The sequence below is a fragment of the Corythoichthys intestinalis genome, chromosome 4 (assembly GCF_030265065.1).
Source record: "Corythoichthys intestinalis isolate RoL2023-P3 chromosome 4, ASM3026506v1, whole genome shotgun sequence".
NCBI classification, from domain to species: domain Eukaryota; kingdom Metazoa; phylum Chordata; class Actinopteri; order Syngnathiformes; family Syngnathidae; genus Corythoichthys; species Corythoichthys intestinalis.
The window spans coordinates 10,511,116-10,531,946 of record NC_080398.1 but is presented as its reverse complement, the minus strand read 5'-3'; the positions used below and the strand labels follow the sequence as shown (position 1 = coordinate 10,531,946).

General features: G+C 39.0%; 1 protein-coding gene across 1 annotated transcript in view; it reads left to right on the top strand.

Annotated features, from left to right (window-relative positions):
- LOC130914845 (eukaryotic translation initiation factor 3 subunit H) overlaps positions 1-20,831 on the top strand; it is a 99,553-nt gene that overhangs the window by 13,774 nt on the left and 64,948 nt on the right. Inside the window, exon 2 of the mRNA XM_057834390.1 lies at positions 5,908-6,064. Coding sequence (XP_057690373.1) covers positions 5,908-6,064 — 157 coding nt within the window. The remainder of the gene's footprint in view (positions 1-5,907; positions 6,065-20,831) is intronic.

The following is a 20,831-nucleotide window of genomic DNA, read 5'->3' as shown; positions in this document are numbered from 1 at the left end:
TTTTTCACTTTCAACCACTCACAATGTTCAGTGGCATCAGACCTATCTACACATATATGGTTATTTTTTTATTTTTAAATGCCCCCTATGGACAATAATAGCAGCATTATCCGAATAGCAAAACTAACTATGCTGTATATATATAAAAAACAAAGTCTAATTTGAATATTCCATATGACATAGTTAGAGGCTTGAATAAGTCCACAAGTCGTAACAACCAAATTTTTTATGCATGCCCAGTTTTTACACAATTGCAGTTTTTTTTTCATTTACACTATTTTATTTTATTTATTAATTTTTTTAAAAACTGTGCTTTAAAGACAGCACGTGATTGAACAGGCTGGCGTGATCATAGAATGGCAAGCTTGCGTCAGATTGGTATAATGGAGTCATGTGATTATTGTTGCGACGTCTTATTGGTTAAATTGGTAGAGCTACTCTTGGCATCACAGTCAAAAAAAACCCCAAAATCTTAATATGTAAAATAAAGAGGAAAAATGCATCTACTCTTGTGTAGCCCAAAGGAGCGGAGTTTTTTTCTTCACAAATTTACTCAAAAGTAAAAAGTATGGCTTAGTAAAAATACTCTTAAAAGTACATTTTTCTTGAAAAGTTACTCAAGTAAATGTAACAGCGTACATATAACGTGTTACTACCCACCTCTGGTTTACAGTTTATAATTTTCCAAGTTAAATTTTAACACAATATTAAATGTGAATGCAACACACAGTGTTAGCAATATTGTGAATTAAAGTTTCATTTACTACCAAAAATTGTTTAGGGGGGTGGGGGGGATCGTACCACTGCAATTGAGTCTTGAAACTTAGTTGATGTGTGGAGTCTTGAGTTTGACATACTGTCCAAAACACACCACGTGACTGACTGTGGAGAGAGTGGGAGGGGTGGACGAGTTTCCGGGATTCCATGGGCTATTATTTTTTTGTCATCTGCTAAGGCTTACAGTAGTCGTATTCGTGCTCTCGGGTGCAAATGAACCATTGAAAACCCTAACGAAGTTGGCATAATCCTTGTAGATGCTATGATATATATATGTTCATTTTTTTTTTAAATTTATGACTCTTGTTTTCCTGTATGATTTGTAAGTAAGATACAGGATACAGTACCAGATAGGATATTAGTAAGTAACTAAATAATAACCTGTATGTATTGTAAGAGTGTAGTTAACAAGCCTACCAAATTTGAATTAATAAAATTAAAATTTAAATATATTTAATAAGGTTTCAAATAAAACATCTGGTCTCAGACGCAGTAGGAGTGTCAGCTGACTGTGCTCTCAAACCACACTTCGCTGAAACGCCAAACATTTACTTGTTACTATAGCTTGTTACAACATGCATGTTTAGATAATTCTTATGTATGTCTCCAGAACTCATCTACCATGCCAGCAAGGCTTTGCGAATGCGAATAGAAGCATCTCTCTCGTCAGCGTGGCTTAGTGAGAATGAAACAGCTGGCTGGTGACAAGCCCACAGGCAACCAGCGATTCGGGTGGCAGTTCCCCTCAGTAAATGCATTGACGGCTACAATTTGCTTAAAATGTATGCTTCCACCACTGGCTGGCACCAAAGAAAGGACCTTTCTTGCCACTCAAAGATTCAACACTTAATTATTCTCAGGCTGTGCACATTTTCAGCTCGTATCTTTAAACATATTTCAAGTTTTAGTAACAAATCATCAAAATGAATGGAGTGTCCCTTTACCAGTGCAGTGGCATATGAAGTGATAGGAAAAGTAGTTTGGATGCAAAAACAGTTTGACCGAGTATCTATTGATAGGCATCTTGTTAATCGATGCAAAATCTTACTGTAATCCTGAGATGCAAGCACCATCTATCACATGGCAAGAAGTTAGTGGATGGAGGCTTGGAGGAATCTTTATTTTAAAAAAACCTCGAGTGCTAGCAGAACAGTCAGTCTTTGTATGTTCTGCAATATTACTGGAGCTGTAGCACCAGCAAGTAGCGCTGTGGTCACGTACTGTAGAGCTGTCAAAGCGTTTGCTCGCAAGGGCCACCTTCAAAATATAAGCCGTAGCAGATATTGCTCAAGTAATATTATATTCAAGCTGTAATGATGCACATTTGTGACTGACTTAATACCTTAATGCCTTTTAGCCAAAATAACCTAGTTTAAATTTATATATTTTTTTATATTGTATCGGCCGGTCTGATTTAAAAAAAAAAAAAAAAAAAAAAAACCTGTGATGTGTTAGTATAGTTCATAGAGGTGTGCAAAATTACCGATTCTTAGATTATTTGCGATTCGGCCGTGGAAGATTCGAGAACGATTCACAAACATCCGAATTCCGATTATTGAAATATGCATAGTAAAGCGGAAGTAAAACACACTCAGCGCGCCGCGCGGTCTTTGGGACGCAATGAGGAACGAGGCGAGAGTAGCTAAACATCATGCTTCTCATTACCCGGCCTCCCGGGTAATGGCAATGCTCAACTCACGGCTCTAGCTCAACTCATGCCACGAGATAAAAAAACACAACAACATACCTTACTTCTGCCGACAGTTGCTACAAAGTACATCCACATAATGTTACGATAGATATCATTTATATAGGACTAGATGCAATATATATTCGGTAGCGTCAGCAGCACATCTACAGAAAACTAGATGCCGGCGTTAGTAACACTTCCCTGCAAGGCTGTTGTAGCGAACCTTCCAAGCGAACCTAATTAACTTTTCATCTAAAATACTCCTGAATCGGTAAAATATTGACTTGAATCTATATTTAAAATAGTTTTCAAACTCTCACATGTCGAAAGTAGACAAAAGGGAAATTATGGAATAACGGGAGCAATTTTAACAACTTTAACGGTTGATTCACAACATTAAATTAATTGAATGTAGTTTAAAGCTGCTGATACAGAATGGGGATTGTAGTTTTTTATTTCCTGTTATTTTTGTATATTTGTTTACTGGTATATGTTAACTTGATACTGAAATAGTTTGGTTTAGCCTGAGAGCATTTTTGAACAATTTTGGAACTAATGTACAAAACATAAAAAAAAAAAAAAAAGGAGGGAGGTGCATCAATAATCATTTTATAATCGAATCGGAGCCTCTGAATGGTAATCGTAATCGAATCGTTAGGTGCCCAAAGATTCTTAGCTCTAGTATTAACCCTTTCAGACATAGTGATCACTACAATGAACAGCTTGGTTATTATTTTTGATGGGGCTGCAGCTATCGATTATTCAATCACTCTATTGATCTATTGATTATTTAGTTTGAATAATCGAGTAATCAGATTACAAACATTTTATAGGAGATGCTTGCAATATTATTTATTTTTGGCTTGCTAAGATTGCGCTTTCAAAACGGCATTAAATGCGAATACAAAATAAAATTCCTGAGTGTTTCTTTAAACTATGCATAATTTTTACTTGCATTAAAAAATGAAAATACCCGAGCTTAGCCTCAAATGGTATAAAAAAATAAATGAGAATTAAAGTACAACAAAAGGACAATTGGCTAACTTGCATAGCAAAAGTCCGCTAGCGTAAATGCTAGAAAATATATTTAAAAATTTTTTTTTTTTTAATTTTTTTTATTAAAGCTCTTAACAAATTTTTCAAACACATATTCACATGAAGAAATTTTAAATATACTTCTAAACTAAATAACAAATGCATAAACAATAAAATTAGCTCTGGCGAAAACTCACAAACCTTATAATAATAATACATTTTATTTGAAGGCACCTTTCTGGCACTCAATGTCACCGTACAATCATTTAAAACATTTAAATATGTTAAAAGTGAGAAAATTGAAGTATCGAACGTTTAAGGCAATTTTAAAATACTAAAACAGATATAAGGGCAGTAAACAAATCTGAACATGTGAGTTTTGAGTTTGGATTGAAAAAGGGGGAGGGAATCTGTGTTCCTGAGGTCGGGTGGGAGTGAATTCCAAAGCCGGCTGAACGCTCTGCTCCCCATGGTGCTGAGGCGAGGGGGGGGGGCAGACATTTAACTGTATGGAGGAGGAGGATTTAAGGGCACAGGAGGGAGTTGTAACATGAATGAGGTCATTCTTATGTGCCTGTGACAGGATTAAAAAAAAGTCTTAAATAGCATTATTATGTGAATTAAAATCATATTTTTAGACGATTTGACTATATACAACAATTTGGCAAAGCGCAGATGCCATGTAGCCCTGCCTGTCATTAGAGCGCTCTAGCATCCCCAGCTGATGATGATGTCGGCAGGGTCACGATTTCAGCTGATTTCGAATTCAACCCATTAAGGGGGAAGATTCAGAACGAGAAAAATGCAATTAGTCTTTCTGATCAGTATATTTTTCCAGGATATTCTTTTTATCTAAGTATTTTCCCCAATTGCTAAATAAATGGTATGGTCATGATAAATAAGTCTCGAGCTAAGTTGAATATGAAATATTGAAAATGCATTTATTCAGTGCAACAGCGCAAAATTACCCCATAATGGTCAAAACTGCCGACTTCTTGCGCCTCCCGAACGGTATTTTATGCCACTGTAGTTAGTCTGGCTCATTTCCCAGCCCTGGCTTCGGAGACGGAGGGGAAAGAGCGTAAACAAAACAGGAGGCGCGACAGTTAGCTGACATGCTAACCCGAACCGAGTGGCTTTTCCAAGTCTTTTTCACACCTTTCGAAAATGAAAAATCACACAAAACTACCCCGACTCATGTCACACACGGCAGCGGGGTTGATTGTCGTCACCGATCGGCCAGCCCACAGCAGTGAGCAAGTTTCGGCCCGTCGTTCCCCTGCTGCGGGCAGGAGTGCTCGTTGCCGGGGAAGCAACTGGAGAATGACCGCCGATCGGCAACCCAATCATTTTCGCCTTTCGAAAGTGAAAAATCACACAAAACCACCCCGACTCATGTCACACACGGCGGCGGGGTTGTCTTCACTGATCAGCCAGCCCCCGACGGAGAGTAAGGTACGGCTAATCATTCTGCTGTGCCCTGGCAGGCAGGCAGTGCTCATCGCCAGGGAGAGAAGTGGGAACGCCGAAAATGTAAACAAAACAGGAGTAGTTTTATCACCCACAAAATGCAAGACACCTCCTTATTAAAATGTTGGCCACAATCCCACTATTTGACATAATATAAAACACAAAGCTTACTTCCTTGTCCGTCCAATGGTTTCTCGGTTGTCGGACTTGTTTTGGCCATCGCGGTGAACAAGAATCTTTTGAAAATCCAAAAAGCCTCACACCACTCTCCCTGGTGTAGCAACAAAAGCCTGCAGCACATTGGGCTGGCGTGACGAAAAAAATAAACAAATTAATCCACAAAATCAGCTGAATCCGCATCACTTCTGCATGCTTTATGGTAATGGCTGTTTTACCGCTGGCGCTGACGTCACATTCGCCGCCTTCCTCAACCCAAGACTGGAGCCGGAAGTCACTCATTTTAATGGCGCAGGATTCAAAAAATTGAATAAATACAGTATATCGATCGCTTCCACACACATCCAAGCGGTCAATTTTATTCAGGAGCATAAAATATCGCGTGTAACATGAAATAAACGTGCTTTTTGGTGTCACAGGCACTTTAACAGGGGAGCAGTTGGATTCAGCCGTTAAACGAGTTAAGTCATATTCACTGTTGTCACTAAGGGGCAGTGTGTCCACCCAAATCAATCAAACTAAACCTTCAAAACAAACCATTACAGAGCTGCTCTAATTAAACGAATCCTCGAATCAGCAGAATTTGATCCGAAGCTTTTTTCTAATCGAATTACCAGACTTTATTGATTAATCGTTGCAGCACAAATTTTTGATCATGCCTATTTAGTTATAAAAACACTTGAAGAAAGAATACTGTTTTAGATTCTTGTAATTTATGCATGAAAGGGTTTAGAATATTGATTGTTCGTTTCATACAGGTGGTGCTGAAGATCATCAAACACTACCAGGAAGAGGGCCAGGGCAGTGAAGTGGTTCAGGGCGTCTTGCTGGGCTTGGTGGTTGATGACCGGTTGGAGATCACCAACTGTTTCCCCTTCCCGCAGCACACTGAGGATGATGCAGATTTTGATGAAGGTAATTTTACTGCTCATTGTATTAATGTTTACCTGAAAATAAATGCATTAGACCTCCAAAATCATATTCACGTTAACCTTTTAATTACAATGAATCAATTACAATTGGAAGCTTTACAACTTTTTGTTCAGTCGTTTTTTTTTTTTTTTTAGTTTTTTTTTTTCACTTTGTTAAGGTTTGTGGATTGAATAGTGAAGTGAAAAGATGCAGTCTCAAGGCAAACTGAGTGGGAGGGTTTAATGGCGATTTCAGATGCAGCTTCTTTGGTGTTCATCTTGTCTGGTAAAACTTTTGAAACAGAAAATTTTGAACTAAATATAGGAATAAGAAAAGAATTTTGGCTTTAAATTGGTTAATTATTGGTATTCATAAGGATGTGTGCTGAATACTTATGATATGTGTCTTATAATACATCTGCTGGATATAGTATACTGATATGCATTTAAATGTTTCAAACTAAATCTGACGAACAATGGCTCAAACTGAATTCAGGAGAGAACAGTCAGGAGAGATCCACTCCCAGGACGGATAGACAGGAAGCACCAGGACTGCTAATGCGACAGCCAGGGGTCCGGACAGTCAGGAGGCTGCAGCTGAAGACTAGCCCCTCCCCATAGGGGAGGGGGGAAAGGGGACACCGGGTGACTAGTTATGAAGAGACTAGACAACGAGATATTAACATTGGAAAATAGAAATAAAGTGGTAGGTAGAGTGAGAAAAAGGAGATAGAACTCAGTGGCTGTACTTCCCCCAGCATTATAGCTTCTCGTGCAGCTTAGACTAAACTGTGAGTCTACTTCGACTTCAACTAGCCTGACCATAAGCTTTGTCGAATAGGAACGTTTTTAATCTAATCTTAAATGTGCAGACTGTCTCGGCTTCTTGAATATTAGCTGGAAGCTGATTCCATAAAACAGGGGCTTGGTGGCTAAAGGCTCTAGCTCCGACAGTACTTTTAGAAACCCTGGGAACTACCAGGAGACCTGTATTCTGAGAGCGGCGTGTTCTGTATGGAACCAGAGCATCAGTGAGATAAGATGGCCCCAACCCATTAATGGTCTTAAATGTAAGAAGGAGGATTTTAAATTTAATTCTAAACTCGACTGGAAGCCAGTGAAGGGCCTGGAGCACAGGGGTGTTGTGCTCTCTTCTATTGGTTCCTGTTAAAAGTCTTGCTGCTGCGTTTTGGACTAGCTGAAGACCTTTTAGGGTTGTGTTTTTACATTTTAATTACGGTTTTCTTTTATACATTTTTTGACAATAGTAATTCTTTCACATTACTTACATGTTTTGTGTTCATTTAGCTCCATGAAATGTAAACACATTTATCTCACTGTTAGAAGTTTTGAAATGATTTCAAAAATCAAAATACAAATTCATGTATACCATACCATTGATCAGACATAACCTCTGTGGCTGACTGTCATGACTTATATGTAAATGGGAGTTGGGTGACATTTTTTCCACTGGCAACAAAATACCTTCATGTAATGATTACTAAAATAAGTTTGTGTTATATGGGTAGTTTATTTATCCAGTTTACCACTAGATGTGTACCATGTGTGTACTTAACAAGTAGCGACTGCATTAAGTCTCTCTCCAGCATCCTCTTTACTTGGTTGAGAAGTCCATTGCAAAACAGTATGTAAGGTGCGTAATTAGAGGTATAATTTTGCCAAAGATCAAATTTAGGCCAGTGCATGTGAAGCTAGAATTTTACTTAGCAAAAAGTGCATGTAAATGTATAGTGTCATGTACTTTAATTTACATGATGGTGTAAACAAAATTTTTAACTTGTCGTGTTTTCGGCAGCATGCATTTCATCCGTCTATGTGCTTTATAATACCATCTGTCAGCGTCTTTTTACGTACCCTCCATGGTAGGCATGTGCCGGTATGAGATTCTGACGGTATGATAACCTTAAGCAAAAATATAACGGTTTTACTTTATCATGCAATTGCAATTACAGCTCTAAAATGTGTTACTTTGAGATATCTGGAATAAAAAAAACTTTTATCCATTGAACGGGATTTTTTTATTTGTCAAAACATATGATCAAATAGGAACATAAGTCTAATGTTACGTTAAAATGAATAAAAAAATAACTGAAATATTCTAAATAAAATTATATTAAATGCAGTCTTTTAGGTGAGCATAAACTCACAGCCACAGCTCAACATTATTACCATCAGAACCAAAATAATTGAATTGTTTTCCATAAAAAGCATGTGTGTATGACTTTATCATCTTTACACACTTTCTCTGCACAGACATTTGCCGGAGAGAAAAAAAAACACGTTTTACCACTGCTGCACACTAAAAAGGCTGGAGTTCACTATTGTAGCTGTTGGGAAACGTTCATGATAGTACTGTTTACTAGAGGTGTGCAAAATTTCCGATTCTTAGATTATTCGCAATTCGGCCGTGGAAGATTCGAGAACGATTCACAAACATCCAAATTCCGATTATTGAAATATGCCAAGTAAAGCGGAAGTACAACACCCTCAGCGCACCGCGCGGTCTTCGGGACGCAATGAGGACGGAGCGAGAGGAGAGAAACATCATGCTTCTCATTACCCGGCCCCTCGGGTAATGCCAATGCTCAACTCACGGCTCTAGCTCAACTCATGCCACGAGATAAAAAAACACAACAACATGCCTGACTGCTGCCGAAAAGCTGCTACAAAGTACATCCACGTAACGTTACGGTAGATATCATTTATATAGGACTAGATGCAATATAGATTTGGTAGCGTTAGCAGCACATCTACAAAAAGCTAGATGCGGGCGTTAGTAAACGGCCGCCATCTTAAAGCAGTACACTTCGCTGCAAGGCTGTTGTAGCGAACCTTCCAAGCAAACCTAATTAACTTTTTATCTAAAATACTCCTAAATCGGTAAAATATTCACTTGAATCTATCTTTAAAATAGTTTTAAAACTTTCACATGTCGAAAATAGACGAAAGGGAAATTATGGAATAACGGGAGCAATTTTAACAACTTTAACGCTTGATTCACAACATCAAATTAATTGAATGTAGTTTAAAGCTGCTGATACAGAATGGGGACAAGAGTTTTTTTTATTTACTGTTATTTTTGTATATTTGTTTACTGCTATATGTTAACTTGATACTGAAATAGTAGTTTGGTTTAGCCTGAGAATATTTTTGAACAATTTTGGAACTAATGTACAAAACAATTTAAAAAAAAAAAAAAAAAAAAAAAGGAGGGGGGTGCATCAATAATCGTTTTATAATTGAATCGGAGCCTCTGAATCGTAATCGTAATCGAATCGTTAATTGCCCAAAGATTCCCAGCTCTACTGTTTACTAACCTTTAATTTTGTATAAATGCAAAATCATATTAGAGGTATTGCCTCCTCAGCAGCCACCCTACGCAAACATGTTTTACATATCGGTTTGCCCTCCTCTATGCCGCGGCCGCCTGCAACTTTTCTGTAGCCGAAGTATTCCCATACCAGCGATTTTGTTTTCTTCGATGGGGGGGGGGGCATTTTCTGGAGTTTCACCACCTCCAGCAATCGCATAGCACAGCTGACTCACTGACATTGAGCAACAATTGGTGGGGTAATGTTGAGCTTTGCAGTTGCAAGCGAAGGGTTTCTCCCTGCATTTTTGGGACATAAAAAAATAGCTAGTACCGGAGGGACGGTATGACAGAAACCTTTGGTGGTTTTAAAATCTTGACGTTTTCATACCACGGTTTATCTCGAAACCGGTAATCGGCACATGTCTAGTCTAGGGTGAATATGTCCATGACACCAAGAAATACATATAAAGTTTAGAAATGCCAAGGGAAATAGTCTTTGTTTTACTCTTGCATCTGCGGCCAGGTCAGCATTGCAAATGAGAATCTGTTGTCAGTTGCCCTACCTGGATAAATAAAGGTTGAAAATAAATAAACTTGTAACATTGCTACTGCCCAATGCAGCACTCAAGAATGTGAAGGTGAGCAAAGGCAGGGACTCAAGGAGATCCAAGAAAAGGATGAAAGCTTTGTTCTGGCAGGCTTCTGTTGTTTACCAAGCAAGGCCATCTAAAGATTGTTAGTTTATTCATGGCCTTTGGAGTGTTGCCTTGGCTTTAGTTTTCTGACATTTGCTCTTAGCACAGAAATGGCCTCAGTTCTGAGCTGTATAGAGGATGAATCTACCAGAAAGAGTTGATACTGATGAACTAGGAAGTTATTCTGCTTCTGTCATGGTATTTGAAAATGAGCATTACCAAAGACGTCGTCCAATCAGCGATGAGCGTACTTTTTCACTTTTTCATTGTCCGGTTCCTTAATGTAATTTTGTTTTTTAATTTGCTATCGTGTTTTCTGATTTGTCATGTTTTTTTTTGGTAATGTGATTTAATGTTGTGTTTTACATCTCCTAAAATGTATTTTGCAACGCATTAAATGTTCCTAATCAGATTACTCGATTATTCGAACTAATTAATAGATTAATCAATTATTTAAATAATCGATAGCTGCAACCATATCTTCATGTTAAATACCCCAGTGCAACGAGCCGACGACACAGCTTTTTTTATTATTCTTTTTAAAAATATATTTCTACTTTCTTTGCCATCGGGTAAAACTTGCTTGTGCTGTGACACGGCTTTTCGTTTTCCTGTTCTCTGAGCACACAATGTATGAGTTCATTAACTGCACACGTCAAGTTGCTCGATAAAAGTATTTTTATTTAGTACTAGGTTTTATGAAATAGAGAAAAAAAATTAAATGATTCCCTCAGTTCTGGCAAGATAAATCTAACAATATAAATGGTAGAGAATTATATTGTACAATATATATCCTTAACATGGCTGCACTGGTTGGTTTTCCTTCGGCTTGTCTCAACTCCGATTCATTGGACGCAATTAGGTTAATCTTAATTCTCAAAACTATTATTTTTTGATAGGGATATGCTGTATGAGTGGTGTAACACAAGGATCTGATTCCACCTCCCTCTTAATATTATGTCGCGAATACTAATATCGAAGTTGTGTTTCTATTGGTTTTGACAGCCAGCTACACCAAGGGAATACTGCCAGTACAGAATCTTGGAAAATAAAAGCTTGCAAAGTCAATTAAGTCATCCCATAAATAACTTGCACATATTTTTGAATCACCTTACTTGCAAAAGGTCTGTTAGATCAGATTGACGTCTCTGATCAATATTTATAAGCAACTGTTTGTGGATGTGTGCTTCAGAGCAAATCACAAGTGTGTTGTGCTAGTTTTCATCAATAGGTGCCAGTGTGGAGCCACAGTTGCAGCGCAGATGAGTTTTGTGACAAATGTGAGCCAGGGAGAGCGTGAGCTCTTGAGAGAAAAAATTGGGCCTTTAACAGAAGTAGAAAAGAACTTGACTAAACCCCACAATATATGACCTTGGATAGACTGACTTCGTACAATTGACAAATGTAAATATGCGGAACATGAGGGAAGCACATGAAAACATTTGTCATACACATTTGAAACACACAAACACCAAGATTATATGTGCTGCATTGACAGCCATCATTTAATAAGTGGTAACTGACACCTATCATGTTTCTTGTCCATAAAAATGTAGATGACTGCTATTTCTCAGTCACTGTGTTGCCTCTAAATCAGGGGTCCCCATCCGCCGGGCCGCGGACCGGTACCGGTGCATTTGCTACCGGGCCGCACAGAAATAATAATTTATTAACGATCGCATTCTGGCCGAATTAACCTTGGCCTGTGCCCCTGCTTAACACATCAATATCCCTGTCTACTTTAGATATAATACTACAGGAATAATAGATTAGAATGTCGTCATAGAAATCCATTGATTGGACTGCTAGCAGTACATCTTGTTTTGTATATATAATATATCCATGTGAGCTTGTCCTCGATAATAACGTATGACTAGGCTGCGGGCGCAGCACATTTGTTCCCCCACACGAGCGTAGATGACTGGAAAACAGACGTCTTTGGAGAGATTTTTTTTTACGGCGAAAAGGACGCCTGACGAGCCAGAAGATAAGCCTACAACTTCAAAGACCCACGAACTGCGAAGGAGTGGATTCGTGACCCGTTTGTGAATAAACCGAGTGATTCGAGCATGTCTGTGCAACACGAGGATCAGCTTGTAGAGATTGCAAACGACGGCGACCTTAAACGTACATTTGAGACAACAACTCTACCGAGGTTCTGAATTAGTCATTCAGGAATATCCTGACATCGCCACGAGAGCACTGAAAACCTTGCTACAATTTCCAACATTGTATCTTTGTGAAGCTGGCTTCTTAATTAATGCTTAACGACACGGCGAAGTCGTTAACAGTGAGAGAGCGGTGTGCAGTTGTTGTGTGCAGCTAACATGGAGGAGAACTTTTCTACATGTCCGTCCATGATCAAACGTAAGTTAACATTCCTTTCTTTAAAGAAAGTTTGTATTGTTTACTTTGGAATCGCTGCATTCGTGGCCATTTTTAATGTTTCGTGCATGCGCAGAACCGCATTGTTGCAATTTTTGATGGATTGCAAAATTTATCAGAACACTGGTCCGTGAACAAAAGACCCAAATCACACCGGTCCATGGTGGAAAAAAGATTGGGGACCCCTGCACTAAATTATGTGGGGGGAAAAAAGGTTTTACTTTTACCGATCCGTCATGTGCACCTTGCACACATGCTACATTAGGACTGCAGCTATCGAGTATTTTAGTAGTCGCTTAATCGATGAACTAGTTCGAATAATCTAGTAATTGGATAAGGAACATTAAAAATTAAAATACCTGAGCTGAGCCTCAAATGGTATAAATAAATAAATGAGGATCTAATTACAACAAAAGAACAATTGGCTAACTTACATATCAAAAGTCCACTAGCTTAGATGCTATAATATGCTAACTTTCTTTTTACAATGCTCTTAACAAATGGTTCAAACACATTCCTGCAAAAACAGCTAAATATACCTATAAATTAAATTACGGATGAATTAAAAAACATTGGCTCAAACAAAAATTTAGCTTATGTTGGTCTTAACAGGGAGCAGCTGGATTCAGCCATGTGAAATGAGTTATGTCATCTTCTCTGTTGCCACTAGAGGGCACTGTATCCACCCAAATCAATAAAACTTCATGCAAACACTTTCAAAACAAAACATTGATATGCCACTTTATTTAAACAGATACTTGAAGCAGCAAAATTTAATTCGAATGTTTTTTTCTAATCGAATTACTCCAGTTCATCGATTAATCGTTGCAGCGCTAATGCCTATACATCCCAATGTTTGATCTGTGAAAAAATGATCTGCTTAACGCCTCCAGTTCCTGGTATACTAGTATACATTCAACAGAGTTGTGGCGTAGCTTCTTCCATGCTGCGATGCTAGGTACTGTGTACTAGCCAAAAGCTAGCACCAGTGCTAAAAGCTTTCTGTACGTGACGACACAAACAGTGCTGCAACACATATAGACATAAAAATCACAATACTCACAGGCTAATATTCCTTATCCTCTTTAAAAAAGTATTGTTACTTCAGGTAGGCCTGTCGCGATAACAAATTTTAGTGTGCGATAATTTATTTCATAAATTATTGCGATATGCGATATTATTGCACCCCCCAATTAGAAAAAAAAAATACAATCACACTGTGAGAATACAGTATATATTAATAGATCATGTACACCCATTTAAATGCAATAAATGTTTACTCTTAAATTCAAAAATACTTTTTAGGAAAAGACAACAATGTTAATACTGCACAGAAACACAGAAGAAATAAAATGTGTTTTTTAAGAAAAATAAAATTCCACTTAATAATTTAAGCACCTAGGCAAATGAAAACGTTTCCCCTCATAGCTTCTGCTATGGCGTTTCATGTGTAATACAGTGGTACCTCTACATACGGAGTTAATTCGTTCCAGGAGCTTGTTTGTAAGTCGAAATGGTCGTATGTCAAGCAGGATTTTCCCATAAGAATACATTATAATTCCAATAATTCGTTCCACAGCCCAAAAACCCACACTACATCCTAAATAAATACTGCTGTTACAATTGCAAATAGCAATTACAAAGAGCAAAACAAATAAAATATGAATAAAAATCAGAATAACAATAATATAATAATAACAATAATACAGTACAGTACCTGTAATTATGTAACGAATTGGCTTCTAATGTGGCGGACTTTTTTTAGTGTACCTGAACCCACCGCGCAATGTGGCGGACTTTTTTTAGTGTACCTGAACGCACTGTGGGGCTGACGGTGAGCAGGAGAGCGCTATTTTACTTTCTGTTTCGATCCTGGCGTCAACAGCAGTGGACACTCGGCGAGTTGATGGAATAAATGATTTGAAACCTGACGAAGCTGGCGATTTCTTAGGCGATGTTACCACAATGAGAACTGTCACCTTAACTTATAAAGACTTGCGAACGGAGGGGGACCGCCGCCCAAGATCGCCATTCTACGACCCAGTTCATGGATGCACACTTATATTTTGCTATCATTAATGTCTTCATTTCAACGGTAAGCGTCACCTTTTCTCCACCTGCACTAAACTTAAACTGCACTACACTAAAAACAAAACTAAAATGCATTTTGCGTAGTTGGTAACAAGGAAGCCGAAATTTTAACAGCACGTCAGGCGCACGCGCGCACGCAGGTGCACGCGAGGCGATAAATCGCAGCGGAAAAATTATCGCCTTCATTTTTACTTACCGTGCGATAAATGGAATTATTGCATATTGCGACAGGCTTAACTTCAGGTTACCGAAGCACAGAGAGACTAGTAGTAGTGATGCTTATTTTTCTTTCGTGTGTCTCTGATTGCAGTATACCGCCTCCTGGCAACCAAAAATGGTGGCGCAATCATATAAATTAAGGAAAATGTTGAGCCACAAACTGTTTATTTTTCTCAATTCAATGTTGTCATCAAAATTGATCCAAATATAATCTCTGACTTGCTCAACCTTTCTCCTTCCCTCTGCTATTTTTTCTCTTTGTCAAGTAACTCACTCTTTGCACCTTTCTTTATTACATATTTCAGCTCTATCCATCTTCCCGCTTTGCCAAAATGGTGTCCCTAAACCCTTGAACATCTACTTGTACCAATCAAAGTTAAATTCATATAAATCACATTCCTGGTTAGATAAATTGTTGTAATTAAGGACTTCTGTAAAACAAGCATTTTTTCATATTAATCAGGAAAATGTTTTTAGGATTAAAATTGAATATGTAGTCCAAGAATGGTTAAATCAACAAACAAAAAGCCAAAAGACTACCAACATCTTCGCAACAATCTGAAACAAGTGGATGCCCTTCACGCCTTATCGTGGTTTTTGGACACAAATACCATCTAGCAGCTGGATGGTTTGCCAGATTCGAGCTAGTTCTACGACGGTATTTAACCTTTAAACACCAAACCTTAAAACGGCAATTTGAAAGTATTTTTTGTCCCTATGGCTTTAGAATTGTGTGGAAATGTCCTATATCCTTCAGCGTTGGTCCTTTTTTCCCAGGTGTACTTGTTCCTGACTTTTCAACATCAGATGAATGATTATTATACATTATGTGGAACAGATAGCAGTGAGAAAAAATCCCCAAACAAATGTGATTTTTTTGTAATGTATTTTAATTGCTCATGGGGTTTACATTTGAAACGTAAGCCTGAACAATTTTAGGTTATCAAACATTAATGTCCTGAGTCTAGGACTCTGGGTGTGCAAAATAAAAGTGCAAAACATAACAATTTACCGATGTAAACATTAGAGCAAATAACAGCTGAAAGGTGAAGTCACATGCTGTTGTTGAACATGACGTTTTTATACTTCAAGTGTAAATTCAGTCATGGGCGACAGATGCGAGGTGGAACACATGAAAAATTGTCCCATAGTGCCAGAAATCGCTTATCTGTGGCAGACATGCAAAGCAGCAGACCAGCTAAACTTCTTGAGCTCTTCAACTCTAACTGTTATCCAAAAATAGCTTCCCTTTCTCCTGGGTTCTTGTTGCTGCATTCCTCTGTGTCCAAAAACCTGCTGAAGATCTCACTTAGCCTGGTGTTTTCCTGGTTAAGTGCGGGCTGAACACCAGGAGGCTATTTCGGGAAAAACCATCGAGGCTAGGGTATGAGTTGCCTCGCCGGGGTTATCCTGTGTTTTCTACCAGAGCTGTGATGATGGTTGATGAGCAGGGATATGAGAGCTTCTTTTGCTGCTTCTCTCCCTGCTGGTTGAGTGTATTCAGAAACACTCAACGATGACTATGATGACTTGCTCATCACCAGAAAGGCTAATCACAAGTTATCGTGTGTACACTGCTGTGCAATAGTACAATAGTCCCAAACTTTTGTTTTGCTTTATGAAAGCAGCAAGTGTGCAGAGACTGGCTCCATTTATTTACATAATCTTCATCATTCACAGATGAACCCACGTTTCAGTTTCGAAGGACTGTTAAATGTGACCGTAGCAAAAACCATACATCATACAGTGGGGAAAATAAGTATTTAGTCAACCACTAATTGTGCAAGTTCTCCCACTTGAAAATATTAGAGGGGCCTGTAATTGTCAACATGGGTAAACTTCAACCATGAGAGACATAATGTGGAAAAAAAAAAAAAAAAAGAAAAACCACATCGTTTGATTTTTAAAGAATTTATTTGCAAATCATGGTGGAAAATAAATATTTGGTCAATACCAAAAGTTCAGTTCATCTCAATACTTTGTTGGCAATAACGGAGGCCAAACGTTTTCTGTAACTCTTCACAAGCTTTTCACACACTGTTGCTGGTATTTTGGCCCATTCCTGCATGCAGATCTCCTCTAGAGCAGTGATGTTTTGGGGCTGTCGTTGGGCAACATGGACTTTCAACTCCCTCCACAGATTTTCTATGGAGATCTGGAGACTGGCTAGGCCACTCTAGGACCTTGAAATGCTTCTTACGAAGCCACTCCTATGTTGCCCTGGCCGTTTGTTTGGGATCATTGTCATGCTGAAAGACCCAACATCTCATCTTCAATGCCCTTGCTGATGGAAGGAGATTTTCGCTCATAATCTCTCAATACATGGCCCCATTCATTCTTTTCTTAACACAGATCAGTCGTCCTGGTGTTTTTGCAGAAAAACAGCCCCAAAGCATGATGTTTCCACCCCCATGCTTCACAGTGGGTATGATGTTCTTCGGATGCAATTCAGTATTCTTTCTCCTCCAAACACGAGAACCTGTGTTTCTACCATAAAGGTCTATTTTGGTTTCATCTGACCATAACACATTCTCCTAGTCCTCTTCTGGACCAAATGCTGTCTAGCGAACCGCAGACAGGCCTGGACGTGTACTGGCTTCAGCAGGGGGACATGTCTGGCAGTGTAGGATTTGAGTCCCTGGCGGCGCATTGTGTTACTGATAGTAGCCTTTGTTACTGTGGTCCCAGCTCTCTGTAGGTCATTCACTAGGTCCCCCCATGTGGTTCTGGGATTTTTGCTCACCGTTCTTGTTATCATTTTGACGCCACTGGGTGAGATCTTCCTTGGAGCCCCAGATCGAGGGAGATTATCAGTGGTCTTGTATGTCTTCCATTTTCAAATAAATTGCTCCCACAGTTGATTTCTTTACACCAAGCGTTTTACCTCTGGCAGATTCAGTCTTCCCAGCCTGGTGCAGGTCTACACTTTTGTCTCTGGTGTCCTTCGACAGCTCTTTGGTCTTGGCCATAGTGGAGTTTGGAGTGTGACTGACTGAGTTTGTGGACAGGTGTCTTTTATGCCGATAATGAGTTAAAACAGGTTCAATTAATACAGGTAACGAGTAGCGATGGGAATCGAAATCCGATTCCAATTCGGAACCGGTTCCGACTGTTTCGAGGCCTCGACATCACAATGAAAAAGCCTTAACGATCCTTTTAACGATTCCTACAGACGCGTATTGCGTCGTGACGTGTCTTGTTGTCCAGACGCATCAAACTAGCATGGCGCCAAGAACCACTCGCTCCAAAGTTTGACGACACTTCACCAGGAAAGAGTGTGAAAATGAAAGGTTACGACGGGTAAGCACGAGCATTGCAGCCATAAACATAACAATGACAGCACGTAGGTTCAAACGCTCCAAAGTGTGTCTTCACTTCACGAGGAAAAATTACAACAAAGCGACTTGCAGTCGTTGCAAGGTGGAGATTACTGCATCGGGAGGGAATACGACTGCGCTGTCCTCACAGAGAGGCTAAGGCTCAGTTCTAGCTATACAGCTAGCTAAACTCCCAAATGACGATGTAGAAGACGTTGGTATAATTTGCTGACTTTATTCAACCATCACTTGAAGAGTGAAACTAAGAATAGAAATGAAACAAATCAATTTCGTCCCCAATAACAAACAGGTTTGCATCAACGTAAATCAGCGATGATTAGCTGCTAATAACAGTATGGTTAGCATTCGTTTGCTAGCATTAGCACATCGTTCAAACCACTACACAACTGGATTTAAGTGTCCGATCGCGAGTGGAAACACAACAACAACAACACAAAAGATTATACATACAGGCGTTGCCTCTGTAGATATTAACAAAGAACGTAGGCTCGTAGAAGTGTTTCCCTCTCTCACTTCGCTCGCTCACTCGCTTGGATGCGGCATTTCTTCGGGTGCCGAAACTGCGGCCCGCGGCCCAAATACGGCCCGCCTCCACATTTGGGCCGGCCATTTTGAATTTTTTTTTTTCTCAATCGTGTTATTTATTTCCTGGCCTTTTTCCTTGAAGAATTCAGAGAGGGTTATTTGGTTATTATGTATTTAATTAATAGTGTTTTTATTATTAATTATTATTATTATATTATTATTTTTATTTTATTTACTTTCATTCCGTGAAGAATCCAGAAAGGGTTATTTGATTGTGGCTTTCTGAAAAACAATATTTTTTTACATTTATGCACTTCTGCAATCGTCACACTTTTTCTGTTACAAACTGACCCCGGCTCCTCATCAGAGAAGGGAAAAGTTATGTGGTCCTCACGGGAAAAAGTTTGAGGACCCCTGCTTTAACACATATTGCCAAAGGCAGAACAACAACCTATCTGCCAATATATACCAATATTTTTTATTTCTATTAGATAAATGTTTCAGTAAAATGTTACACATTCTTGTGTATTTGCCACTTATTGCCATAGTTAACATTGAGGCTTTGGGCCTCTTTTGATTTCGTTGTGAGTTTGTAAGGTTGTGAGTTCTGATTAAACAAACTCGATGCCAATCAAAACGTTTGTTCTTTTCCCCCAAATTAGAATCGATAAGAGAATCGATAAAGAATCGAATCGTTAAGCAATATCGATAATGGAATCGGAATCGTAAAAATCCTATCAATTCCCATCCCTAGTAACGAGTGGAGCCTCGTTAGAAGAAGTTAGACCTCTTTGACAGCCAGAAATCTTGCTTGTTTGTAGGTGACCAAATACTTATTTTCCACTCTAATTAGGAAATAAATTCTTTAAAAATCAAACAATGTGATTTTCTGTTCTCTCATGGTTGAGGTTTACCCATGTTGACAATTACAAGCCTCTCTAATCTTTTCAAGTAGGAAAACTTGCCCAATTGGTGGTTGACTAAATACTTATTTGCCCCAGTGTATATCTCAGGAAACCTCTCATCTTTCTGTCAACGTTGGAATTTGTATAATCGTCAGACAAAGACACAAGGAGTTATGTTTTTCAAGGGATTAATTCACCTCATTCAGCGTCTTCAGAGTTCTGTTCCACACTGGCGACGTAACCCGAATTTCCACGCAAGTCGGACTTCACCGTTAAAGTTGAAATTTACATCAAAATACTTGATATAGAAAACTAAAATACATTAAAATAAAAATATTAGATGCAATTAACATTCCTACTGAGAGGTGGATGGAGAGTAGGGGTTTTCAATGGTTTATTTAAAACCGAAAGCAAGGAACACAACTACTATGACGGCAATAAAACCAAACCAAAATGAGAAGGGTCCAGCTGCGGCCCACAGTACTCGCCTTCAAGCTTCGTGATCCGTCTTCCGCGCCCCCTTACTTCAATGACCCTAACCATAACCTTAAATCCTAACCCCTTTTCCGCGTCCCATGACAAGGAAGGCACCAAAAACCTTAATTTTTAACCCCTTTGTCGCTAAATGGGACGCAAAAGGCACCAAAAAGGGGCGTGGAAGGTGAGTACTGAAGGCCGCAGCTGGACTTACTTGACCAAAACAGCCTTCTCGCTCCGGCCACCCTTCCCACATCAACATTACGACCTTAAGCAGGGCCGGCCCAGCCTATACGCATACTGTGCAGCTGCTTGGGGCCCCTGACCACTAAGGGGCCCCCAATCTGGCAATTATTTAATTTATATTCTATTTTGTTTACTACAGTTTGCTTTATTTGACTTTTGTGCGTTTTGATACTTGATTACAAGCTTAAAAAAATAAACATTCTTCCTTAACTTCTTTCTTTCCTCTTTTAGAAAAAGGTTTGGCGCTATCTACCGTAAGTACTTACAATCATTTGGGGTGAGAAGTTTGAAGTATGCAGTGCAACAAAATCTGATTAATATACAAAATATGGACGTATGGTTTGGATTGCATGTATGGGTTTCACAGTACACTGTGACAAAATGGTGGGCCGAAAATATGGGCCCCTTTGCATTATTTTGCTTAGGGCCCCCAAATGGCCTGGGCCGGCCCTGATCTAAAGCATACATGCAACCCGATCTATTACATTACTGTCCTTATTTTCACCTAACCAGAAGTTGTTAGGTTTTGCGAACTTCAACAGTGAAAACAAAACCG